The sequence below is a fragment of the Oncorhynchus nerka genome, linkage group LG11, assembly GCF_034236695.1.
Source record: "Oncorhynchus nerka isolate Pitt River linkage group LG11, Oner_Uvic_2.0, whole genome shotgun sequence".
Classification (NCBI taxonomy): Eukaryota; Metazoa; Chordata; class Actinopteri; order Salmoniformes; family Salmonidae; genus Oncorhynchus; species Oncorhynchus nerka.
Window position 1 is genome coordinate 30,038,654 of NC_088406.1, and position 26,346 is coordinate 30,064,999.

General features: G+C 44.8%; 1 protein-coding gene and 1 long non-coding RNA gene across 5 annotated transcripts in view; one reads left to right on the plus strand and one right to left on the minus strand.

Moving 5' to 3' along the window:
• Window positions 1-1,085: 1,085 nt before the first annotated feature.
• On the minus strand, window positions 1,086-4,424 carry LOC135573958 (uncharacterized). Its single transcript, XR_010465036.1, has 2 exons — window positions 4,300-4,424; window positions 1,086-3,010 (listed from the first exon to the last, which is right to left on the minus strand). It is a non-coding gene; the product is annotated as an uncharacterized LOC135573958 (long non-coding RNA).
• LOC115136665 (protein C-ets-1) overlaps window positions 3,662-26,346 on the plus strand; it is a 42,341-nt gene continuing 19,656 nt past the window's right edge. The window contains exons 1-3 of one of the 4 annotated variants that reach the window (XM_029672283.2): window positions 3,662-3,733; window positions 4,988-5,082; window positions 7,773-7,929. In XM_029672283.2, the coding sequence (XP_029528143.1) occupies window positions 5,014-5,082; window positions 7,773-7,929 (226 nt within the window). In that variant the 5' untranslated portion in view covers window positions 3,662-3,733; window positions 4,988-5,013. Of the gene's footprint in view, window positions 3,734-4,987; window positions 5,083-7,772; window positions 7,930-16,752; window positions 17,171-25,088; window positions 25,157-26,346 lie in introns of those variants that run through there. The other 3 variants (XM_029672285.2, XM_029672284.2, XM_065024392.1) reach the window with 3 other exon arrangements.

Genomic DNA, 26,346 nt, shown 5'->3' on the forward strand with positions numbered 1-26,346 from the left:
ACACACCATCCCCACTGTCAAACATGGTGGTGGCAGCATCATGGTTTGGGCCTGCTTTTCTTCAGCAGGGACAGGGAAGATGGTTAAAATTGATGGGAAGATGGATGGAGCCAAATACAGGACCATTCTGGAAGAAAACCTGATGGAGTCTGCAAAAGACCTGAGACTGGGACGGAGATTTGTCTTCCAACAAGACAATGATCCAAAACATAAAGCAAAATCTACAATGGAATGGTTCAAAAATAAACATATCCAGGTGTTAGAATGGCCAAGTCAAAGTCCAGACCTGAATCCAATCGAGAATCTGTGGAAAGAACTGAAAACTGCTGTTCACAAATGCTCTCCATCCAACCTCACTGAGCTCGAGCTGTTTTGCAAGGAGGAATGGGAAAAAATGTCAGTCTCTCGATGTGCAAAACTGATAGAGACATACCCCAAGCGACTTACAGCTGTAATCGCAGCAAAAGGTGGCGCTACAAAGTATTAACTTAAGGGGGCTGAATAATTTTGCACGCCCAATTTTTCAGTTTTTGATTTGTTAAAAAAGTTTGAAATATCCAATAAATGTCGTTCCACTTCATGATTGTGTCCCACTTGTTGTTGATTCTTCACAAAAAAATACAGTTTTATATCTTTATGTTTGAAGCCTGAAATGTGGCAAAAGGTCGCAAAGTTCAAGGGGGCCGAATACTTTCGCAAGGCACTGTACTCCCCTAACCCTACTATATTCCCCTAACCCTACCACCCTAATTGGAGTAAGTTAATGGACAACAACACTTAGGATTTTACTTCCAGGTTATACATTCTATTTACATTTTGCAGACCAGTATATTTTACAATAGTTATCTTTTGTTTGTTTTGAATCCCATCCAGCTACCCACAACCCCTTCCATATATCTCTGAAGACCATCCAGTTTTGATTTCTATTTGCCATATATTTTTAACTGTGCTGTTTCACAAAAGTTCTGAACCTATATACATTTTTACTGATACAGTATATTTTAGTCCCACCCTTCAGCACCACTCAACTCTCCCAATTTAAGGGCACAAGGCGAGACACAGATGCAGACACAGGAGGCAGATGGTTAGAGTCTTTGTAGTTTATTTATGATCCAAAAAGAGTAGGCAAGAGAATGGTCGTGGACAGGAAAAAGGCCAATACCAGATTCTGAGTCCAAGAGGTAAAGAGTGGCAGACAGGCTCGATGTCAGAGCAGGCAGAAGTGTCAGGCAGGCAGGTATGAAGTCCAGAAAAAACAGGCAAGGGTCAAAACCGGGAAGAATAGAAAAAGAGAATAGAAAACAGGAGCACAGGAAAACACACTGGTTGACTTTAAAAATAACAAGACGAACTGGCACAGAAAGACAGGAAACACTGGGATAAATACACTGGGGAAAATAAGCGACACCTGGAGGAGATGGAGACAACCACAAGAACAGGTGAAACAGATCAGGGCTTGACACCCATCTATCTTTGAAAACCATCCAGGTTTGATTTCTATTTGCCATAACAATATTCTTACTGATTTACTCATGTTCTACTGGCTCATCTGGAGAGCACTGATCTTACGTTTCACTTCAGTTTAAACTTAATAGTTCACCCAAAATCTTAGTTTGTTAGATGTTTTTATACTTCAATAGTGTTCCAACTTTACCATGCCAATCCTGTGCCAGTTCACTGAGGACTGAGACCTCTCCTGATGCCTATAGACAACAGATGGTGTGGAAATGGGTTCCGTTTGACTTCAAACCACGTTTGAGGTATGAAAATGTCTGCCAAACTTTGGGTGAACTATTCCTTCAATACCCAGAAGGGTCTGTCTGATGGCCTAGTGACTAACAGTAGGGTAGACTTGGGCTTCATGCAGAAGAAGACGTAGCTAACCATGAAGCAAAAAAAGCAAACAGCCATCTCAAAGTAAAACATAGTGAAATAAATAACCAGAGTACATGCAACTGTAGTTTCACTAAGACAAAAAACAGGATGGAAAAAATGAACGTCAAGTAACACCATGACTTTGGTGAAAGGTACAGTTGGCAATAAAAAAAGTTCCTAGTCTTTGAATTATGGGGCTTACTGGTGGTGATGGCATGGTGTTCACTGTCTGTTTAATGTAAAGCATGAATGCAGTTGAGCCAGAGAGAGAAGGAAAGGGTGAGAGAGAGTGACTGAGCGTAAAAAGGAGGCACAACAATGGCATGAGGTTAAGTGATGAGAGCTGCTTCATGTGGAGCAGAAGTGTATTGGGGCCTCCCCTTTGAACTCCCAATGCCGATAATTGAAACAGCATTGAGGGGGCATTAGAATAGATCTGGATCGCATTCCTGCCCCTTTATTCAATTTAGCTCATCAGAGGGGCGAGCCCGATCTCCTCTTTTCGCATGGCAATTACTCATCCCCTCCCCTTTTTGCCCCAGACGTGTTGTCCATCTGTGCCCTGAGGGGGCCAGGGGAGAACAGGGGGGCCCGCGTCAGAGCTTCAAACGGGGTGCTGAGAAAGCGCAGGCCACACGCCCCATCCCAGCTTGCCACTGGGCTCCTCATCTACAGCACTCCTTCACGCCTCTCACCTTGGACTTGAACAAGATGTACTTTAAAGAGGCAGCCTCTGCCAGGGGCTTGGTACTTCATCATTCAAACAAATGTTCTACCAGGGTCAGGAGAACATCACAGAGTCACAGGGTGTTTCAGATGAGTCGCAAGTGTTGAGCTGATAAATCCCTGCTTTTCGCATTTCACCATCATGTTTTCCAGTAGAATGCTTTTTTACAGATAGAAAAATACTTATAGTGCAGTTAATAACCAAATGAATAGATACATATCATGTTGTTTCCTGTATATCACAGCACCCTATCAGATACAGAGGGCTTGTAGACTTCCCGGCGTGTGGAATCACCTCTTCTCATTTCGCAGACTACTGGCTGAGGTTTCCGTCAAGGCTCTAATCAGCGTCACACACGCATGGCCTGGGATGGGGCTGAACGGCGATGGGGCACCAGCCACTAGAGAGCTGTGGAGGGGCAAATAGATGACAAATATTCAGGAACCAGATACCTCTCAAAGGTATCCTTTATAGACCTGGAGGCAGCCATGAGCTGCAACTACATGTGCTGTTTGCGACACCTTGGTGGTGGCACACTGTTGATGAGCACATGCCTTCTGACACCAGGCAGGATAGAAAGGGCCCTTGGCCTGTATGTCCTAACAACTGACTGACCACTCCCTAGGTCTCACCCTTTCCTGACACTTCACTAATGTGATACTGTGTGGCCTGTGTGCCCATAATTGGGGACTTTTTCCAGGCCACCCAGGAAGCCTATCCATTGTCACCAACTACACCTGCAAAACCAAGCGAGATGATCATATCATTGGCTTGATGGTAAGAATTCAAGATGACACTGAAAAAAGTCTATATGATTGACAAACCTGCATAGGACTGATGGTGAAAACCCAGATGTGTCACTAAACAATAACACGTTTTTCTATTTGGAGTGACAGTTCGGGTACTCAGCGATTGTGTGGAAAACCCCAAAGGGAATTTGAGTGGGTCTCGGTATGATTCGAGGGTGGGACTTAAATCCGGCAAGTGCATATTCCTTCCTCCTTGGATTCACTATAATCCCAGGTACAGCATCAGTGCATTGAGTCTGTCTACAGCTGAACTGTCACAGCCAACTAGCCTACAGAGCGCACCACTCAACCAACCTGCAGGAAGTTTCACTCACAACACACGGTAAGTTTATACTCTTACCAATTTTACAAATCCAGTAGATATATGTTGGTAGAAAATAATGTTGTTTACATATAAATAGGAGAAACAACAGGAGTGTGATGTGTATGTCGGGTTATAAGGCTCGCTTTGAAGTGCAGTCCCGCTTCCCGAGAGGAATGCTGTTGGAGCGTGAATGAACTGTGCAATCTGGTGCATTTTGAACTAAACGGAGAAGACCGCGTTTATTTGATCAAACCTACGTAAAAATAGTTTTGAAAAAAATGTTAATTACAGCTTAATAATATTTGTGGTATATCTGCATTGATATGCAGTAGCATATCACGTGCGTATCTGTTTGGATTATCTGCTGTGTCATTGGCCATTGACCCAGTCATTTGAAAAATATGTTTATATAAAATGTTTTACCTCACAATACACCTTGAATTGATTGCTAACTATTGGTGTCCTAATGTAATTTTGTGACTTTGGCTGCAGAGATTTATGATACATATTATCCTCTTGTAGTCAATTACAATAGTTATCACTTGTGGTAAATAAGGCATACATTCGAGGCCACTTGTCCCTACCCAGGTTGTCTGTCAGCTCCCCTGGAAACGCTCTCCTCTCAGCTGGGTTCCTGTTCCCCGTCTGTTGATGTTTCTACTAGTAAACACATGATAATGAGATGCCCAAAGTGAGTGGGAGGAAAGGAAGGAGAGTGGGAGGGAGGGACAGAGGAGGAGGAGGAGAGCGCTAGGGAGGTAAATAAGGGGGGATCAGGCAAAGAATTATCTATCAACGCTGGAGCTAGTGTGACTTAACATGTTCAGCCCTGAATATTGAAAAAGCTGCCTCATATAAATGTCCAAATATGGAGACACACTAGCAACTGAATTCATTATAATCTTGACTGGGATGTTGTCGGCTAGAATTTAGTATCTGTTATTGCATTGTTGTCCATGTTAATTTTTTAAATATTTTTTTTTTGCCCATGCAAAGAGGAGGAAATTATGAAGTTGTTATTCATTAAAGATCCTCAATTTCTAAACGCATTTCCATCAAGTGATTATGTAATTTAAAGTCAACATTGCAAAAAGGAAGAATTATCGCAATGTTGTTTGGGATGTCTGCTTTAGATGTTACACAGGGCAGTGTGGGGTGGTGCCACTCTGTAGAACTGTGGTGACAGCTTATTGTAGTCACACACACAGTGTAAACAGTGTGTGATTGATAGGGGCCCCGCCTCGGCTGTTTGAATGCTGATCCCTTCCACAGGCCTGCTGCTCCATCCAGACCCCAGGATGAGTTACTACATGGATCCAGTTTCCTCCTACTCGACCCTTCACCCCTGTGACCGTCTGGGCGCGATGGTAAGACCCCGACCACCATAAATCACACTCCTGTTACAGCCTGTGGACGGGCTAGCTACCTACCACATGCCATGGTGTAGGAGGAGTATGCAAGTGTGTGTTAGCAATTCACCTCTGGATTCCATCAACCTTCTGCAACACTGGAGCGTTGTTAAGTTTACTATAAAAAATTGGCACTTTATTTGTCGTAAAAAAAATGCTACTATCAGTTATTCATTCTAGACCACTATGGACCAGAGGTGAATGTAAGGTTAACATTGTCTTGGGAGGCTGCAGTGGAATAAGAGATGGACGACGAAGACCAAGGTCTGAAACCAATAGTTTCAATCAACTCTGCTCTGCAAAACAATTATTACCTCCTAACCATATCGGCAGTAAAGACTTAGAAGTGTGGGGCCCAACCATCACTGAGTCTATTTGGAGTCATGCAGAGCACCCTCACAGGAAAACACTTTACCATGTAATATCATATTGATGTGTTATAGAGCAGGTTTTTAGGCTATTTGTAAACACAGTCTTTTTAACACCATCCAAATGAAAGGACCATATGAATACAGCCTGTCAGATCACAGGAATCAGGGACATTGGGATTCCTGTCAGGTGAGCTCTGAAAGGTGAAGGCCGAGAAGCGCTGGCAGAAATGTTCCCATTTGTATGCAGAATGTAGCCCTGTTAGACAAAGAGGACGAGGTCACATGCAAATATCAACCCAACCTGGCTCTGGTACAAAACATGGAGGGATAAAGCTCCCTCGCCCCTAATTGGCTCAGGTGGTTCTGCATGCCTTTGAAATTGAGATTACTGTACCCGAGGCCAGACGTGGTCAAAAGGTGAACCTAGGTTGCCACAGATTTTCCTATGAATGACATGTATTAGTAGAGAAAGGTCCTCTGATTTCCCTGCTCTCTGCTTTTGTGATTTTCCATGTTATTCTGGATGCAAAGAGGTTGTTTATGTGAAAGAAATGGCCAAGGTTTCCATGTTTTGTGACCATGTCCTGTAAAATGAGACTGTGGAAGAGGCTGTAGTTAATTTGCCCCTGACTCTCCTACTTTCACATATCAGATGTGTGGCATCAAAGGTTCATCCACACAAGGGATGGAGGGCTCATGGCAATCTACTTTTGCTGGTCCTCCAATATCACTTTAAAGCAGTGGAGGCTGCTGAGGGGAGGATGGCTCATAATAATGGCTGCAACAGAGCAAATGAAATGGCATCAAACAAATGGAAACCATGTGTTTGATGTATTTCATACCATTCCACTTATTCCGCTCCAGCCATTACCATGAGTCTGTCCTCCCCAATTAAGGTGCCACACACCTCCTGTGCTTAACAGTGCCGATACGACTGCCCGCTTCCCCTGGCTATCACTCCCCTCTCCCTGCCAGACTGGACTGATAGTGCCGTCATCAGCCCACGTACCCCCTAGAGACTTCACTAGATTAGACTCCATAGTCCCCTCTCACTATTAGCTGGCTGTAAAGCTGACAGCCTACTGATAAACCCGGCATCGCTTTAACAAGAGTCCTTATCAGATGGGCAGTCAGTCAGGTACCCTGATCTGAGGTCTCCACTCCTAGCCATGCCTGTTGTGAAGACCGACCAGGCGGTAGTCAGTTAAGTGGTGAGGTTACAGGAGCCACCACTATTGTCCCTATGGTGAGCTGATAGAGCTGATAGATGGAAACTGCTACTGTAGAGGCTCCTATGCTTCTTGCCACTGGTCATCACATCCCTACCAGGTATGCATCGGATATCACTTTCAGAGTGTCACCAGAGTATGATCACCCATTTCTCTAAGTAGTGCATCAGAACTGCATCAGAACTGAATCATGTTCCATGTGCTTGCTTAGTGCGATTTTGAGTCAATGGAAAATGTTCTCAGAATAGTCCTAATCCGTTATCTACTCTCCTGCTATTTCTTGTATCCACATACGTACAGTATTCCTATATGGTCCTCCTCCCAACTACTCATTCACTTTGGACTTCCCCTCAGTCTAATCTGAAGGGACAACAGATTGAAACAAAGATAAACCTATTGAATCCAATTTAGCCTTCATTTTATCTGTACTGAAAGCGTAAAATAAAACCATCTCCACTCCAAAATAGTATTTTTAAAACTCTAGCTTGGTCTCTTCCCCCTTACAATCGAGCTCATTGACATTCTTACAGTATGTCAGTAAACCTTTTACTCACATGTACAGTAAGCAAACATAGTTTAAAAGTAAACAAAATGTGAGGTTGAGATATACTGCATCTGTGCCTGGCTGTTGCTGTGCAGTAGGAACCAGGTTAGGGTTGGGCGATATATAATCTTTTAAGGTATGGATCCACATACCGGTATGGATTTTTACAGTACTAAATATAAAGGTAATTTAATACAGTGTTAAATAAATGAAAAGTTCTACAAATTGGACTACTTCACTGTCAGGTTTGTCCTAGTTTGGTTGATTATAAAACTATCATGATGGAGAAAGCCCATTAAAACTACTTAGAATTAATTTGTTGCCATCCTAGGGTCATGCACTACTCATAAAACATATAAAACATGTTATTCAGAAACATAAAATACCATCATACTGTCAAAAATAAGAAACATATTGTGCTATAATATGTTGGGCCAAATTGCCAAGCCCTAGACCATTTCCAGGCTCAGTTAGTTAACCCCCTGTTTTGTGTTGCCTTTACAGAGGCAGAGTGGAGGGGTGGCTATGGGACCACTGACCCAGCTCCCTGGTATGGTGGTTCACCCCCAGCAGCAGCAGCACTACCCCCCACCCAGAACCCTTTACCCCCAGGACATCACCCTGCAGGAGGTCCCCAATGGACACGACCTCATACCCACAGGTAGGAGCCAAAGTAAGCCTCTGACTAAGAACAAATCCTACAGAACACAGTTGTTTGCCTGTTTGTTCAGGTCACTGCACTTAATACAGTGAATTAAGCAAGCAAAGTGAAATCTGCCTTTACATTTCTCAAAGGAACACATGGATAGCCTCATATAAACATAAACTATATTGGGGTAAAATGGAACTGAGATTGGGGATGAAAGAGATTGTCTATTGTGGTTTAAGTGTTCACTGCAAACAAATTACTTTGTGTGGAGAGGTGTGGCAAATTAACTGTGACTCACCTACAGACCTCATCCCCACATCACACACACACACACACACACACACACACACACACACACACACACACACACACACACACACACACACACACACACACACACACACACACACACACACACACACACACACACACACACACACACACCAGTCCAGGCAGCCTGTCTTGCTCCAGAGTGCTGCATACAGAGCGGCCGGCTGAGCAGCCCCGAGGCCCCCTGTGGGTCTCCTCCTCCCTGGGGACCATGGTGACGTTGACCCCAGGGCCGAATGCCTTTACCAGATGCCTCCTCCTCTCCTCCTCTGGGGACTTCCACATGCCCCGCATTTTTCTGCCTGCACTCTGTTTTTTTCTGCCGTTTATTTTAAACTGGAACATTCCTCCCAGTGCATTGCCTCTGTTTGACTCTGGCCTCCCTCTTTCTTAAGAGTGATTTATTCAGGGGACTGGGACACACGCCATGGGGGATTGGGGGGGTGGTGCTTAGGCCAGGCACCAGCTTTCTTCCGTCTCCTCCAAGGCTGGATGCAGGGGCACAGGGGAAAGGAGGACAAAAGGACAGCCGTCTTTTTCCCAAGCCTCTGGTTCCCCCCGGGGGATAAGGTCGGGGCTGGATCTGATGGGATTTGCTGATGTTTGTTGCTGGAGACACACTCCTTTGGAGCCTCCAGTGGTTCCAGCGCTAAACCGTTGACGTAAACATTATCACATGGAAAAAAACGACCTCCAGTTGACCTCCTCTCCCTCGTGATGGTGATCAAGCAAACCACTGCCGTTCATTCGTCCGCGCAATGCAACCACCTGTAGACGCAATTAGAGTAATTTGGTGACCCCATAGTGTCATATACATGTTGTTGCTGTCATTGAAGTGTAGCCTCCCAGTGTATGGAGCTGAAACCTCCTAACCGTTGATCTGACCTATATGTTTCTCAAACTAAAATATTTTGACTTCTTAACCAGTCGTTCGAGGTCATCTCAATAACCTGTTGAGAAAACCAACTATATAGTAAGGATAGAAGTGAAAAAGTCTTCTTTGGCTGTCTGTGCCACCAGCAAACATGCTCTTTCTTTCCTGAAGCCATGCTCTACCGTGTGTGTAAGTTTGGCCTGAGACCACTCCTACACCTTGCTTAGCTTTGAACACATTTGCGTGTGCTTCCCTTTCATATTTTACAGCCCAAGTCACTGCGCACAATTATTTGGTGACATATTTCTGCTAATGAATATTTTGCCAGCTATTACATGTTTCCTTTCGTGGGACCAATGCAATTAAACACAGATACCACCTCAACTGCTGTTGAGTCACGCTAACATTATGGAAAATGACTGCCTGTGTGTCAGTATCCACCTAGAATGTTCAATACAGTATACAACCTGTGAAGAACCTCCTTGTGTTTCACTATGTATACGGCCAATACAAACTGCCCTGGTTCTCTTTCATAGAAATGACAGGTAGGTGCACTGAGTACTGGGGCCGGTAATGAAAATGTTCTCTACTTTTTTATAGAGGAACACAACTTAAAGTTTGAAAGACTGAGTTCCTAACACAGTACTGTAACACCCTTTTAGTTTACATCACTTGGATTTTTAGCTTGTTGCTATAGTAACTGTGAGAGAGACCTGAGAGCTGATGTGGTGAAGGGATGTTGTATGTTAAAGGGCATTTGCATGTTTGACCCTGAGCCCACTGTCACACACAGCTTCCTGACATCCGCCGTACCATAACCCCCCTCTCACTTTCCTCTCTTTTCCACTCATCTTCTTTCCAGTCTTCTCTGCTCCACTCTTCTCTTCTCTTCTCCACTCACAGAAACCTAGCCACTCTCACAACGCTGGGTCTGATCATTAACACCCACTTAGAGATTCATGATGTGTGTGCTGCACAGTCTCACTGAAACACAGACACACACATGCACACACACTTTACTTTACTTTAGTCGCTCACACCCCACATAGTCCTTCATTAATTCACACCAGTTCTCTGGCATGTATTGTATTACTGTATCCTCCCATTCAGTAAAAAGCCCACTACCACACACATCCACTCCCAGGCACTCAGGATCTCACTGTACATTTAAACATCCACTCCCATTTAGAACACAGCTGTGCTATGGAACCCAGGGACCATTGGTCTGGGTTTTATTTTATGTGATTTAACAGCTGGATAGTAGGGAGGGGGGATGGTCACAGGGCCAGGGCTGGGGGTGGTGGTTTGGAGGGAGGGACGGAGGGAGGGAGGAGGAGAGTAAAGGAGTAAAGGAGGGGAGGGGGGAGAGATTGGGGACAGGGGGGGTGGGCGTCTTCGCCTCTGATGAGGGGCACGTCCTCACGGGCGCAGGCCTATTTATTTTTTCTAAGAGTAAACAAGCAGCCTGCGGGGGTCTGGAGGTTATGGGAAAGGAGGAAACAGCGATGCTAATCAGGCCGAAGCACACTTCCCCAACAATAAAACAAAATGAGGGGGAAAAAGAGAGACAACTCTGAAGCAGAGGGCCGCAAAACATGTTGTTTTTGTGAGGGGTTGTAGTAGTGACATTGACTTTGTTTGTAGGGATAGCTGATAAGCTGGCATTGGCACAGCCATTAGGCATATGTAAAAATTGTTCTCTAGAGAGCCTCTGTACATAGCTCCATAGACCAGTTCTGGTAAGGGTAAATGGGGTCAATTCCTCTACGGTGACTAACAAGTGACCACATATACAGAACATTCAGTCTTCAAAGAAATACAGTACCATCGTGGGAAGAGGTGATGCAACTAATGCCAGCTCATCGGAAAGGTGGAACATGTGGGTATGATCCAAGAAAAGACCTCTATTGTAAAAATGCTATTATGTGGCTTAGTAATACCTACTGTCATTACACGCTTATGAGTGTGTCAGGACTGAACAATGTGTCAGTGTAGATAATGGGTAATGAGTATATTGTTATTATCATAATGGTATTATAATCATATCACATTTGGTATATTGTGAGCTTTTACAGTCAACCAATGAATCCATCTAGTGATGTTAACACCATATTGTAATGCAGACCAGCTTATAATAGACAGGCTGTAGTCTAACTGGGGAGACGAGGGGCTTTCCTTTAGCTGCGGGTGGTGGTTGAGCTTCATCAGTGAGCTCTCTCTCTCTCTTTCTGTGAAAGAGAAAGTCGGAGGGATGGAAAGAAGGACCTGGGAGGCTCAGAGACTCCGGGGGAGGGGGGGGTAATTTAATTATTTGCACAATGGCGTGATGGGGGGCACGTGGTGGTGCTAATGGAGGAAGATACGTCTTTTTTAGCGAAGGCAATTGTTCAGAAAGAGCTTTTGTTCAGGGAGGCCCAGAACCACCCCCAGCATACTCACTCAAACACACATACAGTCGTGCACGTGCACACACACACAAGCACACACACACACAAGCACACACACACACAAGCACACACACACACACACACACACACACACACACACACACACACACACACACACACACACACACACACACACACACACACACACACACACACACACACACACACACACACACACACACACACACACACACAGCCTGTGGTCCTGTCCCTACTCGAGGCCTATGATCTCAGCAGAACTGCATCCAGTTTTCTGGCATCCCCTGACGGCTAAGAGACCAGTGTGCTGTGTGTGTATGTGTGTGTGTGTGTGTGTGTGTGTGTGTGTGTGTGTCAATGAGTGATTGATCAATTACTCGCTAAGTGGTGTCTAAGCACAGGGAGGCCAATCCAGTCATGCCATACCCATTGGCTGGTACCAGCAGCAGGTTATTTCAACTAGCTAGCTGTCAGTTAACCCCTGGTAGCAGCATCAGGTCCTTTCAGCTAGCCTGGTGTCAGTTAACCCCTGGTAGCAGCGTCAGGTCCTTTCAGCTAGCCTGGTGTCAGTTAACCCCTGGTAGCAGCATCAGGTCCTTTCAGCTAGCCTGGTGTCAGTTAACCCCTGGTAGCAGCATCAGGTCCTTTCAGCTAGCCTGGTGTCAGTTAACCCCTGGTAGCAGCAGCAGGGCCTTTCAGTTAGTTAACTGTCAGTTAACCCCTGGATCCAGCAGTAGGGCCTTTCAGTTAGTTAACTGTCAGTTAACCCCTGGTAGCAGCAGTAGGGCCTTTCAGCTAGCTAACTGTCAGTTAACCCCTGGTAGCAGCAGTAGGGCCTTTCAGCTAGCTAACTGTCAGTTAACCCCTGGTAGCAGCAGCAGGGCCTTTCAGCTAGCTAACTGTCAGTTAACCCCTGGTAGCAACAGTTGGTCCTTTCAGCTAGCTAGCTGTCAATTAACCCCTGGCAGCAGCAGCAGCAGGTGTACCAGTTATATGTCTGGATTAAGGAAAAGCAGGCAGCCATAACAGATGTGCCTGAGGAGCGGCTTTAGCTATAGCTGCTAAACTGCAATGCTATTGCATGAACCCCTAACTGTCAAAACCATGGCAACAGCATTTGCCAGGTAAAGAAGCTAGACATTGAAACCCAAGTGCACATGTTGCCTGATCAGTGGGAGATGATGGTGGTGCTGCTGCTCAGTCTCATGGGAGGGCTGTCACTTACACGTACAATGACATGTATAGACTTTTTCATTCCCATAAACATCCGTTCTATCTGTAACTGTACAATGTATACATTACAGTACAATGACCAGTGACTAACATATTTGGGAAAGGAAACCTAGTCAGTGGTACAACTGAAATGTGTCTTCTGCATTTAACCCAACCCCTCTGAATCAGAGAAGTGCTGGGTGCTGCCTTAATCAACATTAACAGCATCCAGGGAACAGTGGGTTAACTTCCTTGCTCAGGGACAGAACAACATTTTTTTTTTTTTACCTTGGATTCAATCCAGCAACCTTTCAATGACTGACCCAACACTCTAACCACTAGGCTACCTGACGTAGTAGTATCCAGGAAACTGCATCTTTGGGTAAACAACAATAGCCCTAGTTCTTACAAATGTAGGATCTTCATTTGAGGCAGTTTGCTACAGCAGGAAAATAATCCTGCAGCAACAGGAAATGTGAATGATTATGTGGATTACAATTAATGGACATTTTTGTTGGGGTTGAAACACTTTTTCGTTAATTTCAAACTTCAGAAGACTTTTTAAACCTCAAATGCACTACAAGTTGTACATTTCCTGAATTTCACTCCTGCAAATTAAGATCCTACATCTGTACCTGACTTTTGGAATGATAATGTTTTATTTATTTTAATATTTCCTCTCAGATTCTGTCTTTGAAGTGTTTTAGTAAAGGGAGACCCAGCTCTTATTCACTCTGTTGTAACGCTCATGGAAATGAGTTTAGCAGGTCAGAAAGATAACACTGAATGAAGACTAGAGTGTATCAACCAAGGAGAAAATGGGTACATCAGTCTGCCTGCGCTTATATGTGTCTGTGGAGCTCTCAAAACATTAAACAGAAATGTATATTCAACTTGACCTATTTGCAGAACTGAGTAAGTTTCAAGCTAATATATTAAGTACATAGATAGATTAATACCCACTTTAAATGTTCACCATTAACACATGGATGATACATATAAGGGAGTGAGAGGGGGCATAACGCACCCCCATTGAAAAGGCCACTCTGCTAGCTCCAGTCCAGATATTAGTCAGCAACGCTATTAGTCTTAATGGCTGTTCTCGGGCAAAGGATCTGGGCTGTCCTTTTAAGAGTAGATACAAGGAGCTCATTAAGCCAAAACAAAGATGGGCAGTGAGAGGGAGAGAGAGGAGAGTGACTGACTGACTGAAATGAATTGAAAGGTACCCATAAACCACCCCTCCCACCCGCTTGATGGCCCCTTGTGAGGAGCAGTGAGACCGCAGAGGCCACACGATATCTCTGCCTGGCATTTCCATTACGGCTGATATCTGTCAAGTGAAACATTATCCAGGTTCGCTAATGGAGATGGTGAAAGATCTCTATTTAAAAATCCATACATGATCAATACGCCTGGCTCCCCAACTCCCAATCCCATTTACAGGTATACTGTAGCTACGTACATGCATAATCATGTTGCCTTGCATATTAGGATGGACCATATTGACTTATCTAGCTAACTATGTTATTTTGTGTATGCAGACCTGTGTAGATTGGATGCTGATACACTGGCTAAATCCAATGTCACTGTATTGTTTGTTTGATGAATTAATTCCACATCTCACAAACAATGAAACGATTGTACTTTAGCTGTCTACTTCTACCAGTAATCTTGTCTTGGACAGACCGTCTTACTGTTGTCAACATCGCTAGGTTCCACTAAAGAAGCAACGAGACCTGCATGTGACAATTGCAATGACAATCTGTTGCCATGGCAGGTAATTACCATATGGTTGTCTTTGTTCCAAGTGGAGCACCAGCAGCCTTTCACTCTTGCTCATATATTCAGCCATTTTCCTACAAGAGGCAGAACTAAATCTTGATTCAATTTCCGAAATTACACGCTGATTGTCCCTCGTCGGAGTAGGCTAAAAACTAACTACTGACTAACACATGAAATGGAACTTATAGATAAAACAGTAACCCTTACAAATCAAATTAGCTGTGATGGCCATGATGACAGGGGCCCCAATTTGATTTGTGTCGATAAAGAGCCAATAGATCCATTTATTTGGAATTTTCTGTGTCCACTGAGCAATGGTGGTTTTAGCATTTAAATCTTGGTGGGGCAAACTCCCCCCAAAATGTTTTTATGCATGCCAGGAAATCCACTACACAACACAACACTAAACAATACATTAATTACACTATAATGGTGACAAACGCTGCCCACAAACTGTTAGGGCCTACATAAAGCTGTCCCAACAGCAGAGTCCCAACAGCAGTCCCAACACCTTACCACTGCTACAACTGGATATTAGCAGAGCCTTGTCTGGCAGCGAAACAGTTCATTCAGCCTTGTTGTGCTGTGCTCACTTGAACAGGAAGGTGGTGCGGCGGTCCTTCGTAGGCTAATTTTGTCATCAAACTTCATCATGAAAGTCTGGCATTCTCTGTATTTATGGGGTTTTCAAGACAACTGAGAACTCTGAAAAAAACAAGATTGAATCATGACGTCAGTGATCTTCAGGTCGAAGCTCTAGAAAGAGGCCCGAGAATCCCGACTTGGAATTCTGAGTTGGATGCTCTTTTTTCCAGAGTTCCCCGTTGTCTTGAACTGACTGTGGTATGAGGTTTCCCGGTTCCAAGTTTCCAGCTGGATTGACAACATGCCCAATGTTAAATTTTTATCCTTTCAAGCTTGTGAAAGAGACCCCTAAACCCAGATTTGGACCACGCGCCCACTCCACTGAATAGCAGGCTAGTGATTTCTTTGCAATGCTTGCAGTTAACCAATGGTCGATGAGCACCAATACGTTTTATGTATAATTTCTCTTCATATGAAAAGGATTTGCCAGTAGGTTGTCGATTTGATTCATGATGATGACTGCTAGCTTGCTAGCTAAGATTTTGAAAGTATGATGTCGACATAATCAGTCCAATCAAAGCTACGGTAGATATAACGTGATTTGACATCATTTTATATGTGGTCAATGACCATGAGCATTCTTGGATGGGCAAATCTAATGTAACCATGTCATAGCAGCACCCAAGGAGCTTAAATCTTCGAGCTCTCCCCATAGATTTTGCGGTGGCGTAGTGTCCCAATGAGTGATAGAACACTGAGCCAATCACAGGTGCAACTACAGAACATTACCAACCCCTACACTCCATATGTTCCGCTGGCTGCCCAATCACCACAGAAAGCACTGAGCTAGGCTGAAACACCTGTTTGTATGGATGCTTTATTAACTCAATGATAAAACATTTTTACATTGTTTGCAAACTGATATCTGACACATATTAGTGCCAAAATAACATGCAAAACAGGGGCAACATTTAAAAAAATAAAATTAAATGCTCTGCCCCACCTGCCCTGAATGACGGGTTGCCACTGCCACTGATTGATTTAGGATATGTTTCAAGTTTCAGCAGCATCAAATCCTGTGCATTCTCCCAAGACGTCATCCCTTTTCAAAAGCCTGAGAGGCAGTTCTGTAAAAAGACAGGCTTGGTTTTTATTGATCAGTATAAGGTGAACAGGAAATACTCTGAGGTGTTTATGAGGACGCTTGGACCCTTGGAGTTGGACATAGATGGTCCCCTTAGCCTGAAATGCTTGTTACAGTGCCTTCAGAAAGTATTCAGACCTAAGAAATAGCCTAACTAATCAGCTGTCCAAAATAGCCTACTACCAGCCTCCGAATTGGACTAATTTGCGGGAACATGCGGATGATTGATTCTCATAGAAAGACAGCAGGCAAGAATGTAATTGAATTGTGAATCACTGGTGGAGTTCGTTTGCATGGCCCGATGCTCCGGTATGTTGGAGATTTCACTTAAAGACCAATGGAATGGTGTAAAATGAGAACTATGCCTACCCGGGGAACCGGGCCATGCAAAACGAGTTTGACCACTGGCGGTAGAAACGCCGCCCCTTCAGATGCCGGTGGTACATTTAGGCTCCACGGAGGGAACAACACAACCTATTTCGTACTGCTCAGTCAGAGCGACAGAAACGCCCTGACGGAGATAGATAGAGGGAGGGAATGAGAGAGAGAGAGAGAGAGAGAGAGAGAGAGAGAGAGAGAGAGAGCGAGAGAGAGAGAGAGAGAGTAACGGACAGAGAGCGATTGAAAGAGAAGTTTGTAGACTTACTGGATACATTTTGGTGGAGATAAATTGAAGCGGGAGGACAGGAAAACGCAATATTGTTTTTGAGTAAATCAAAACTTTATTGGACGGCAAGGGAAAAAAACTTTTTTTGTGTAAATTATCACGGAATTCTTGTGTTAGAGAGAGACACTAAATTGATCATCCCGTTATCGAACAAATTGATCTGATGATCATGACGGCAGCTGTCGATATGAAACCGACATTAACCATCATAAAGTCTGAAAGAATGGACGGTGAGTACAGCAACATTTGTTTTTTGACATCTAACATTGTAATTACTGTTGCCTATGATCGCTCCGTATGTTTCATGTTGTGCGGCGCATAGCGGCTTGCATTTAAAACTCTGGTCAACTTTTATAAGGCAAATGCCATCCTATGTAGTGCAACATGTATCAGTGGAGGTAATAAGTATTTTTCTATGATAAAGCCATCATTTAGCCTAACGGGATATGTCCGTGTCCTATCGCGTCTTCACAATTGTTGTGCATGCAAAACATTCATTTGTTTATTGTGTAAACGAATAAGACAACGTTTTTGGATAAATGTTTGTGGATCAGTTGTGCTGTATAAAGTTGTGCTGGATAAAATAAGGGACAAGGGGAAATACATTATTACTCTTATGCAATTTAGGCTAAATGGTATTCCCGTTTACATAATTGTATTTCTTAATCGTCCATCTCATGTTCTCAACATACCGGTCTAATGCTCTGTGTCACACGGCTAGACTGCAGGCTAAAGCTGCAGCTGCTGAACCCTGCATTAGACTGACAATCATATTTCATGGATGAAGAGTTCATTTATGAGTAGTCATGATTTAACTATTTAACCTGTATGAACACTTAGTTCAACTATGGCAAATAACATGATGAGACTAAAGCAATCAGTATGACATTCTGCCTACTAGTGTTTGAAAAGTTCCTGTGTGTTTAAAAAAATATATGTTAATTTGACAGTTGACACTTCTACTCAGTCATAAAACGTTTGTTAATTTGAACACATTATTTATCGACCTGTACAGTAGCCTTGTGCCTTTAGTATGTGCCTTTGGTGTATTTTCTTCCCTTTTCAAATTAGTTCCCTCTCTAGAGTCAGCCTTCTCTTTCATGCTGAGTAGATCTTGCCTTGCCGGGCACCTACTATCATAATCCCATCTCCCTCCCTGGCCACCCAGAGTAGCCCCAGTCCAGGGAGGGGGTGTCATATCAGGCATGCTGCTGTCTGCATGGGAAGCCACCACTGGTGCCCAGTCATCAGTACTATCCCTCTCCTTTCCCCCTCTCCTCTCCCCCTCTCTTCTCCCCTCTCCTCGCCCCTCTCTTCTCCCCCTCTCCTTTCCCCCTCTCCTCTCCTCTCCCCCTCTCCTTTCTCCCTCTCCTCTCCCCCTCTCCTTTACCCCTCTCCTCTCCCCTCTCCTTTACCCCTCTCCTTTCTCCCTCTCCTCTCCCCCTCTCCTTTACCCCTCTCCTCTCCTCCTCTCCTCTCATTTCCCCTCTCCTCCTCCCCTCTCCTTTCCCCTCTCCCCCTCTCCTTTCCCTCTCTCCTTTCTCCCTCTCCCTCTCCCCCTCTCCTTTCTCCCTCCTCTCCCCCTCTCCTTTCTCCCTCTCCTCTCCCCCTCTCCCTTCTCCCTCTCCTCTCCCCTCTCCTTTACCCCTCTCCTCCTCTCCTCTCCTTTCCCCTCTCCTCTCCTTTCCCTCTCCTCTCCCCTTCTCCTTTCCCCCTCTCCTCCTCTCCTTTCCCCCTCTCCTCTCCCTTCTCCTCTCTCCCTCTCCTCTCCCCCTCTCCTTTCTCCCTCTCCTCTCCCCCTCTCCTTTACCCCTCTCCTTTCTCCCTCCCTCTCCCCCTCTCCTCTCCTTTCCCTCTCCTCCCCCCCTCCTTTCCCCCTCTCCTCTCCCCTTCTCCTCTCCCCCTCTCCTTTCCCCCTCTCCTCCTTTCCTTTCCCCCGCTCCTCTCCTCTCCCCTCTCCTTTCCCCCTCTCCTCCTCTCCTTTCCCCTTCTCCTTTCCCCCTCTCCTTTCCCCCTCTCCTCTTCTCCTCGTGCTGAGGGGTTTAGCCAGAGTCTCAAGAGAGAACCAGAGGCAGACTGGGTTGATGAGTGTGCAGGCCTGAAGGCTGGATATCCTGCCTGTTGCCCGTAAGGCCAGGTCATGGTTGCACTGGGCTGGGGCATGGAGTGCAAGCCCACACAACACAGTGTTTGAGTCTGTATTTAGAACTCTGTGGTTTAATTCCCTTCAAAGTGACACTGTTCTTTTACATTCAGAGTCAGGTTGATTTCACTCTTTCTTCCTTCATTGAGAGGGCTGACTGGGCTTTAATAGCTAACATTAGGCTAATATTCAAATCTATACATTTATGGCTTCAGAAGTGTGACAGCTGTTAAGGTGGCAAAGGCTTGAGATGCCATAGAAACATGATACATACACTCCTCCGTAACCCGTTATGCAGAAAAATAAGAAGAAAGTGTAATGACTCCTTGAGGTCAAGCACCGGAGATGTGTTCACCACCTTAACTCAGATTACACCTGCAGGAGGAGAGCACGCACGTACACACACACACACACGCACGCGTGTGCGCACATACACACATACGCATACACACTCATGGTAACGCACTCATATCAAAAAGTTGCTGACAGCTGCAGTGGGGTTGCCAAAACATACCGCTATCTTGCAAAGCCATTTCGCAATGCTAGCTTTCTCTGCCGACCGTGTGTGCTGGGGTCAGGCTGTAGCTGCCAAGACTCTCTATATCAGACATACACATTACATCTACTCCTTCCCCGTTTCCATGTAGCTAGCTTCTCTCACTGCAAATAGGACAGTAGACCAGTGGCCCACTGATGAAGTGAACCCTTCCTGCCCCTTCTGATCAAAAGAGGAAATTGCGATGTTCCCCCGTGGCTGAGTTATACTGAGTAGGCATGACAGAACATGACAGGATCTTTGTGAATGGTGGAAAGGTTTAAGTGAGCCATAGAGTGATGATACCTAGGCAGAGGATTTTGTTATTCTCTATCTATGCACACACACACACACACACACACACACACACACACACACACACACACACACACACACACACACACACACACACACACACACACACACACACACACACACAAATCAAATGTATTTATAAAGCCCTTTTTACATCAGCAGATGTCACAAAGTGTTATATAGAAACCCAGCCTAAATCCCCAAACAGCAAGCAATGCAGATGTAGAAGCACAGTGGCTAGGAAAAACTCCCTAGAAACGCAGGAACGTAGGAAAAAACCTAAAGAAGAATCATGGTCTGAGGGGTGGCCAGTCCTCTTCTGGCTGTGCCGGGTGGAGATTATAATAGTACATGGCCATTTAGGCCAGATTGTTCTTCAAAATGTTCAAACGTTCATAGATGACCAACAGGGTCAAGTAATAATCACAATGGTTGTAGAGGGTGCAACACACACACACACACACACACACACACACACACACACACACACACACACACACACACACACACACACACACACACACACACACACACACACACACACACAGCAAGACAATAGGATTAAGTGGTTGGAGTACATCTCATTGTCTTGTTTATTTTTCTATCTTTGTGAAGGTGCAGTGAGTGTCAGTTTACTGAAGCTTTTTTCACTCTATCCCACTGAGATAATTCATTTTAAGTGCCTACAGACTGTGGAGGTTAGGGGTGATCCCAAACAAAGCTGTTTATATACCAAAAAGCAGGTTCCTGAGTGTTACTGTATAAGTACTGACATAGTAGATCCTTCATTCCCACACAGAAGTCAGATTTGAAATGAGTAGCGTCAATGATATATTGGGAAATACAAGTGAAAGATTTCTACAAGCAAGTGAATACTTGGCAATAAAGTGCTGCTATATTGAATTAGATTTGACTGTAAGCCCAGTCCAATGTAGAGCATGGTGCAGTAGCTGATTACTCAGTTTATCAAGTAGCCATAACAAAACGATAAAGCTAAGGAGTGGAGCTGCGAATGCTGAGAAGTCTGATTCCTTCTCAAGACGGGGGATTGCAAAATAACAGGGCCCCTTTTTCTGATTTCAAAAGAATGTAGCTCATGGCTTCTTTACAGTACTGTACTTACACTATTCCTACCACTCTGTATCGTGTATAAGGACATGTGCTTTCATGTACTGACTGAGTCCTCCCTGCATGGTCTAGGATCCCTCTCTCTCTGTTCTTCAGGTCTGCAGGTCAGGGTTCATTGACTGAGAGGAATGTGTGTGGCAGGCAGGCCTGCTGGGTGCGAGTCTCCCTTTTATCTGGATAAGACGCGGCTGCTTGTCTTAACTGGCATGCTGCACCACCGGGCTGGGCGGCTACACTCAGGGCCCCCTATGCCACCACACACCCATGTCACATACAGCCAGCCAGGGTCCACAATGGGCCAGGAGCCAGAGGCTGACGCCCGACTGTCCCTCCCCAATTTGGTGCCTGTTGGTATGGTGAGGAGTGTTTTCCTTCTGGGCAGGGTGGCTAAAATAAGCATGTGTCAGCTCAGGGCTGGTTTGACAGTGTCAGCACTCCTCCAGTAGTGCTGTGTAAAATGCTAAATGTGCCCGTGTTTGAGCCCGCCTGGCCATTTGGCAGCTGTGCAAATAGCGGTGGGGCGATTCAGGCTCCTCTGATGTGGGTTGGTGCTACTGGACCCAACAGAACAAACAGGTATGCTGAAGTCCATTTCCCTTTGCCGAATCAAGTAATGGCCAACCAGGATGTTCGATCAAAAGCACTTTTTGGTGTCTGGTATTTGGTGCTTTGCCCATAGTAATTAGACAGTGTTTAGCTAAACAATGTCTCCATGATGCCAGGCTGCCGTTGTGCCCAGTGGATACACTGAATGCCCAGTCTCCCGAATGTGCCTCAGACTCATCTCATGTGGGGCAGATGTTTCAAAGGCTGGGCTGTTGGTAGAATGGTTGTCTATGAAGAGGAATACTTTTCTACTGGCCACAATGACCCAGTGTCTCTGCTGTGAATGGGCTATGATGTCACCCTATAATATCATTAAATGGGTATCTCCTCCCTCCTCCTTCTCCTCATTCGTTCATTCATCTCTCTGACCTTAGTCCTGCCCTGTTAATCTGTGAAGCATTATCGTGCGTGGGCAAAATCGGGATGTCTCTCTTGTGACTACACGCATTAATTTAGCCTTTCAGAACTTAGTCATATAAAAGTAGGCGTACTACCTTGTGATACATCACTGTGCTAAATAGTAAGCATATGTGGAGAGTGAGTGCAAGAAAGGCATTTGAAGGTGTGGCACATACTGTAAGATGTGCTGAAAGCATAGGCATGTGTGTAATTTGGTTGTACTCTAAATCTTTTTGAAGTTCTATAACGGTATGTGAACTTCTTGAAAGATGATTTCTTTAGACCTTGTCAAAAACAGAGTAGACTCATCTCTTGGAGTGTAGCCTTCACCAATAATCCTTCTCGAGACGCCAACCAAAACAAAGAAACAGCATGTCCACAAGTTAAGAAGTAACAAGCTTGAAGGTTTTTTACAGCCTCCTCCCTCTCATTCCTCCTCTCCCCCTCTCCTTCCTCTTTTCCATCCCCTCTGTGGGCCACATGAGCATCTCTCAGTCTAACGTCACCTCAGACCTTGATGTGGCGTCGGCCTGTCTCATCCCAGCCGTCTGTCAGTCTCTGCTAATCACTGAGTCACAGCACCCGCCACACCACCGCGTGCCACCGGCTGCCACAGGCCCTTCCTCTCCCCATTACTCTACATTACTGTGCTGACTGGGAGAGCTAACTGGTGGGCTCCACGCTGCCTCACCAAACCATAGCTGTGTCTGGAGGTGTGGCCAACCACCCCCCACACGTCCCACCATTCCCTGTGTGTTGCACTACATGTATTTCTGTCCCCATACTGCTGTTTTACAGTTCCTCATCGGGAGGTTGTTTGCCCAGAGTAACAATGCTTTGTCTGGTATAGACATCAATCTGGTGTCCTCTGCGGACGGCCCAGTCGTTTGCTTACGGCCAGTGGCCCAGATTTTCATAATTCCTTTCGGTAAGCATTTTCAGTTTTCTGCAGACCACCTGTTTTTAGAGTCAGCATGTGGGCTGCTTTTGTAATCAGGCTAGTAGTGAACGTCCCATGAGCCACAGACTGTATGTCAACCCTACTACACCAGAGGGGTATTGACAAGCAGGTCTGCTCTCCTTAGTAGAGAACAATAAGGAAAGCTGTGGCGGGGGAGGAGAGTTCTATGATGTAGGTGAGACTCTGTGGCGCTCTCACGTCGAGTCGAGCCTCAGTGATGCAGGCACAGTCAAATCAGAGGCACATGTGCTCTGCTCTGGCACCCCAAGGAAGGGGGGTTGGGGCTGGGGTTGGGGCTCAGGCTGTGGTTGGTTGGGAGTTGGGTGTTTGTAACAGCTGGATGCCTTAGCTTTTTTTAACCAGGTAGGCCAGTTGAGAACAAGTTCTCATTTACAACTGCAACCTGGCTCCTTCTCTCTCTTTCTTCATATCTGCATATTTTGGATGGAGTGAGTAGCCTGGCCTGGCAATCTCCAGACTGAGTGTTGCTAATAACAGTTACTGTGGGCATCTGGAGGAGTCCCAAGGGCCCATCCTATTGAGAACTTGTCTTTGACACCGTTCACTTCTACCACTAAAGAGCTGCTGGGACACAGTCCACTGGCAGTTTCTCATAAAACCACATTAAGAGGTCTCTCTACATGCTCCTGCCTCAACACTCAGACCTCAGACTCCAGTGTGTTTTTATGGGAACCTCTGAGGAATAAATTACAAATAGTGAGTAAATAACAACATTCTTTTAGAAAGCCTAATTTCTTTCGTCATGTTTACTCACGGCAAGAGGAACACAATGTTATGTCCAGTCATTCTTTGACAGTGTGAGTCACATCTACTCAATGTTTTGCCTATACCTGCATTTGGATGAGTGTGTGAGTGAGTGTAAGGGTATGTACGCTTCCGTGCATATTTTCCATGAGTTGCTGTTATCTGTTACACATCATTTGATCAGCACACACACAGCTATATCTCTCTGAAGTGTTGCATTGCATCAAAAACCACCTCTATTGAGATAGAGGAGAAAGAAGAAGAAGTAACCAGACGTTTGATCTGTTTTACAAACACTAATTTCAACTCGAAAACAACAACGATCCATCCAAAATAGAGGGTAATTCAACTACAGTATTTGACCTCCAACCATTTTCTAAGGGGGCCACAGTCATTTTCGGTCACACTAAAGGCACACAAGAAAGCTGTGAGAAACACATTAGTGATTGTAAAAACACCAGAGGAATGTATGGCACGCAACAGGAAAACAATGTGGTCTGCAGTGAATTTATTTATCCACTATCTGTCTCCCATGCTTTAGAATGAGCAGAGCGCATTAAGCTGTGTGATGTAGAATTGTATCCATGGCTCATAGTGTTTGTGTGCGTAGAATGTCACAAAGAGAACTGTTGAATGAATGAATATTCCATTAATATGACGGATTCCCCCTACTTTCAGGCGGTATCGCTTCCCGCCATATTTCAGAATGGTGTCAGGAAACTGTACTCACGGAATGTTGCAGTTTAGACAAAAGGGGGCCAGGCATGGTGGGTTTGTTAGAAGAATGCAAGCGAGCGAGTAAACTGTTTGTCAGATATTTTGTGTGTTTGCTTTAACGCCTAAACAGTTCCCCCAGAGCATCCCCTGTGTGTTTACAGCAAGGCTGGGGCCAGGGAAAGCTGCTACATGCCGCTAATCTCACACCACCTGCTCTGCTCTCTAGCATGTACTCTAACAGCTAGCCAGAGCCCTGGTTAACTCACAAACAACACAGAACAGACTTCTCCTGCTTTTATCCCTTGTTCCTTGCCTTGGGTGGATTGGAGGGTTGTGAAATGCTGAAATGTGCTGTAGGTGTTTTTCATAGAGAGTTGGGGCATTGCACAATCTGTGTATGTAGTTTTGCAGAGTGAGACATTTTGTAACCCAGTCGTTACTTCTATTTTGAAGACACATAAAACCATCTGGTCTTTCTCTATGATTGAAGCATTGAGTGTATGATCGTGAGCAGCATATATGGTGACCATGAGCCATTAGTAAGAGCTTTGTCTCGGTTTTATCCCTTCTGCAGAAAGCAGGGAATTTCCACCAGCATTCAAGAGAAATACACTCCACCAGGCATAGCCAGCGATCAATTGAAAAAGGTAGCTAATATGGACTTAATGCACTTACTACACATCAGAAACTAATGTGATTTCAAAGATAGAGAAGAGAGAGAAAGAGAGAAGAGCAGCAATGGAGCATTAGTCTCTGTTAGCATCAGAGTGGTGTTCCTTGAGAGCTATGTGCTTGTGTTGTAAAGAGAGACAGACAGACTGAAGAGTAGTTTCAGGTCTGGTCAACAGTAGTAGTAGTTAATGCTCTGGTCAACAGTAATAGTAGTTACTGCTCTGGTCAACAGTAATAGTAGTAACAGGTCTGGTCAACTAGTCTAACTAGTCACTATACTAGTAGTTATGGGTCTGGTCAACAGTAGTAGTAGTTATAGTAGTAGTTAAGGGTCTGGTCAACAGTAGTAGTAGCTATACTAGTAGTTATGGGTCTGGTCAACAGTAGTAGTCAATATACTAGTAGTTATGGGTCTGGTCAACAGTAGTGGTAGCTATACTAGTAGTTATGGGTCTGGTCAACAATAGTAGTAGTTATGGGTCTGGTCAACAGTTGTAGTAGTTGCAGGTCTGGTCAACAGTAGTAGTAGTTATAGTAGTAGTTAAGGGTCTGGTCAGCAGTAGTAGTAGTTGCTGGTCTGGTAAACAGTAGTAGTAGTTATAGTAGTAGTTATGGGTCTGGTCAACAATAGTAGTAGTTATAGTAGTAGTTATGGGTCTGGTCAACAGTAGTAGTAGTTATAGTAGTAGTTATGGGTCTGGTCAACAGTAGTAGTAGTTATAGTAGTAGTTATGGGTCTGGTCAACAGTAGTAGTAGCTCTACTAGTAGTTATGAGTCTGGTCAACAGTAGTAGTAGTTATAGTAGTAGTTATGGGCCTGGTCAATAGTAGTAGTAGTTATAGTAGTAGTTAAGGGTCTGGTCAGCAGTAGTAGTAGTCGCTGGTCTGGTAAACAGTAGTAGTAGTTATAGTAGTAGTTATGGGTCTGCTCAACAGTAGTAGTAGTTATAGTAGTAGTTATGGGTCTGGTCAACAGTAGTAGTAGCTCTACTAGTAGTTATGGGTCTGGTCAACAGTAGTAGTAGTTATAGTAGTAGTTATGGGTCTGGTCAACAGTAGTAGTAGTTATAGTAGTAGTTATGGGTCTGGTCAACAATAGTAGTAGCTCTACTAGTAGTTATGGGTCTGGTCAACAGTAGTAGTAGTTATAGTAGTAGTTATGGGT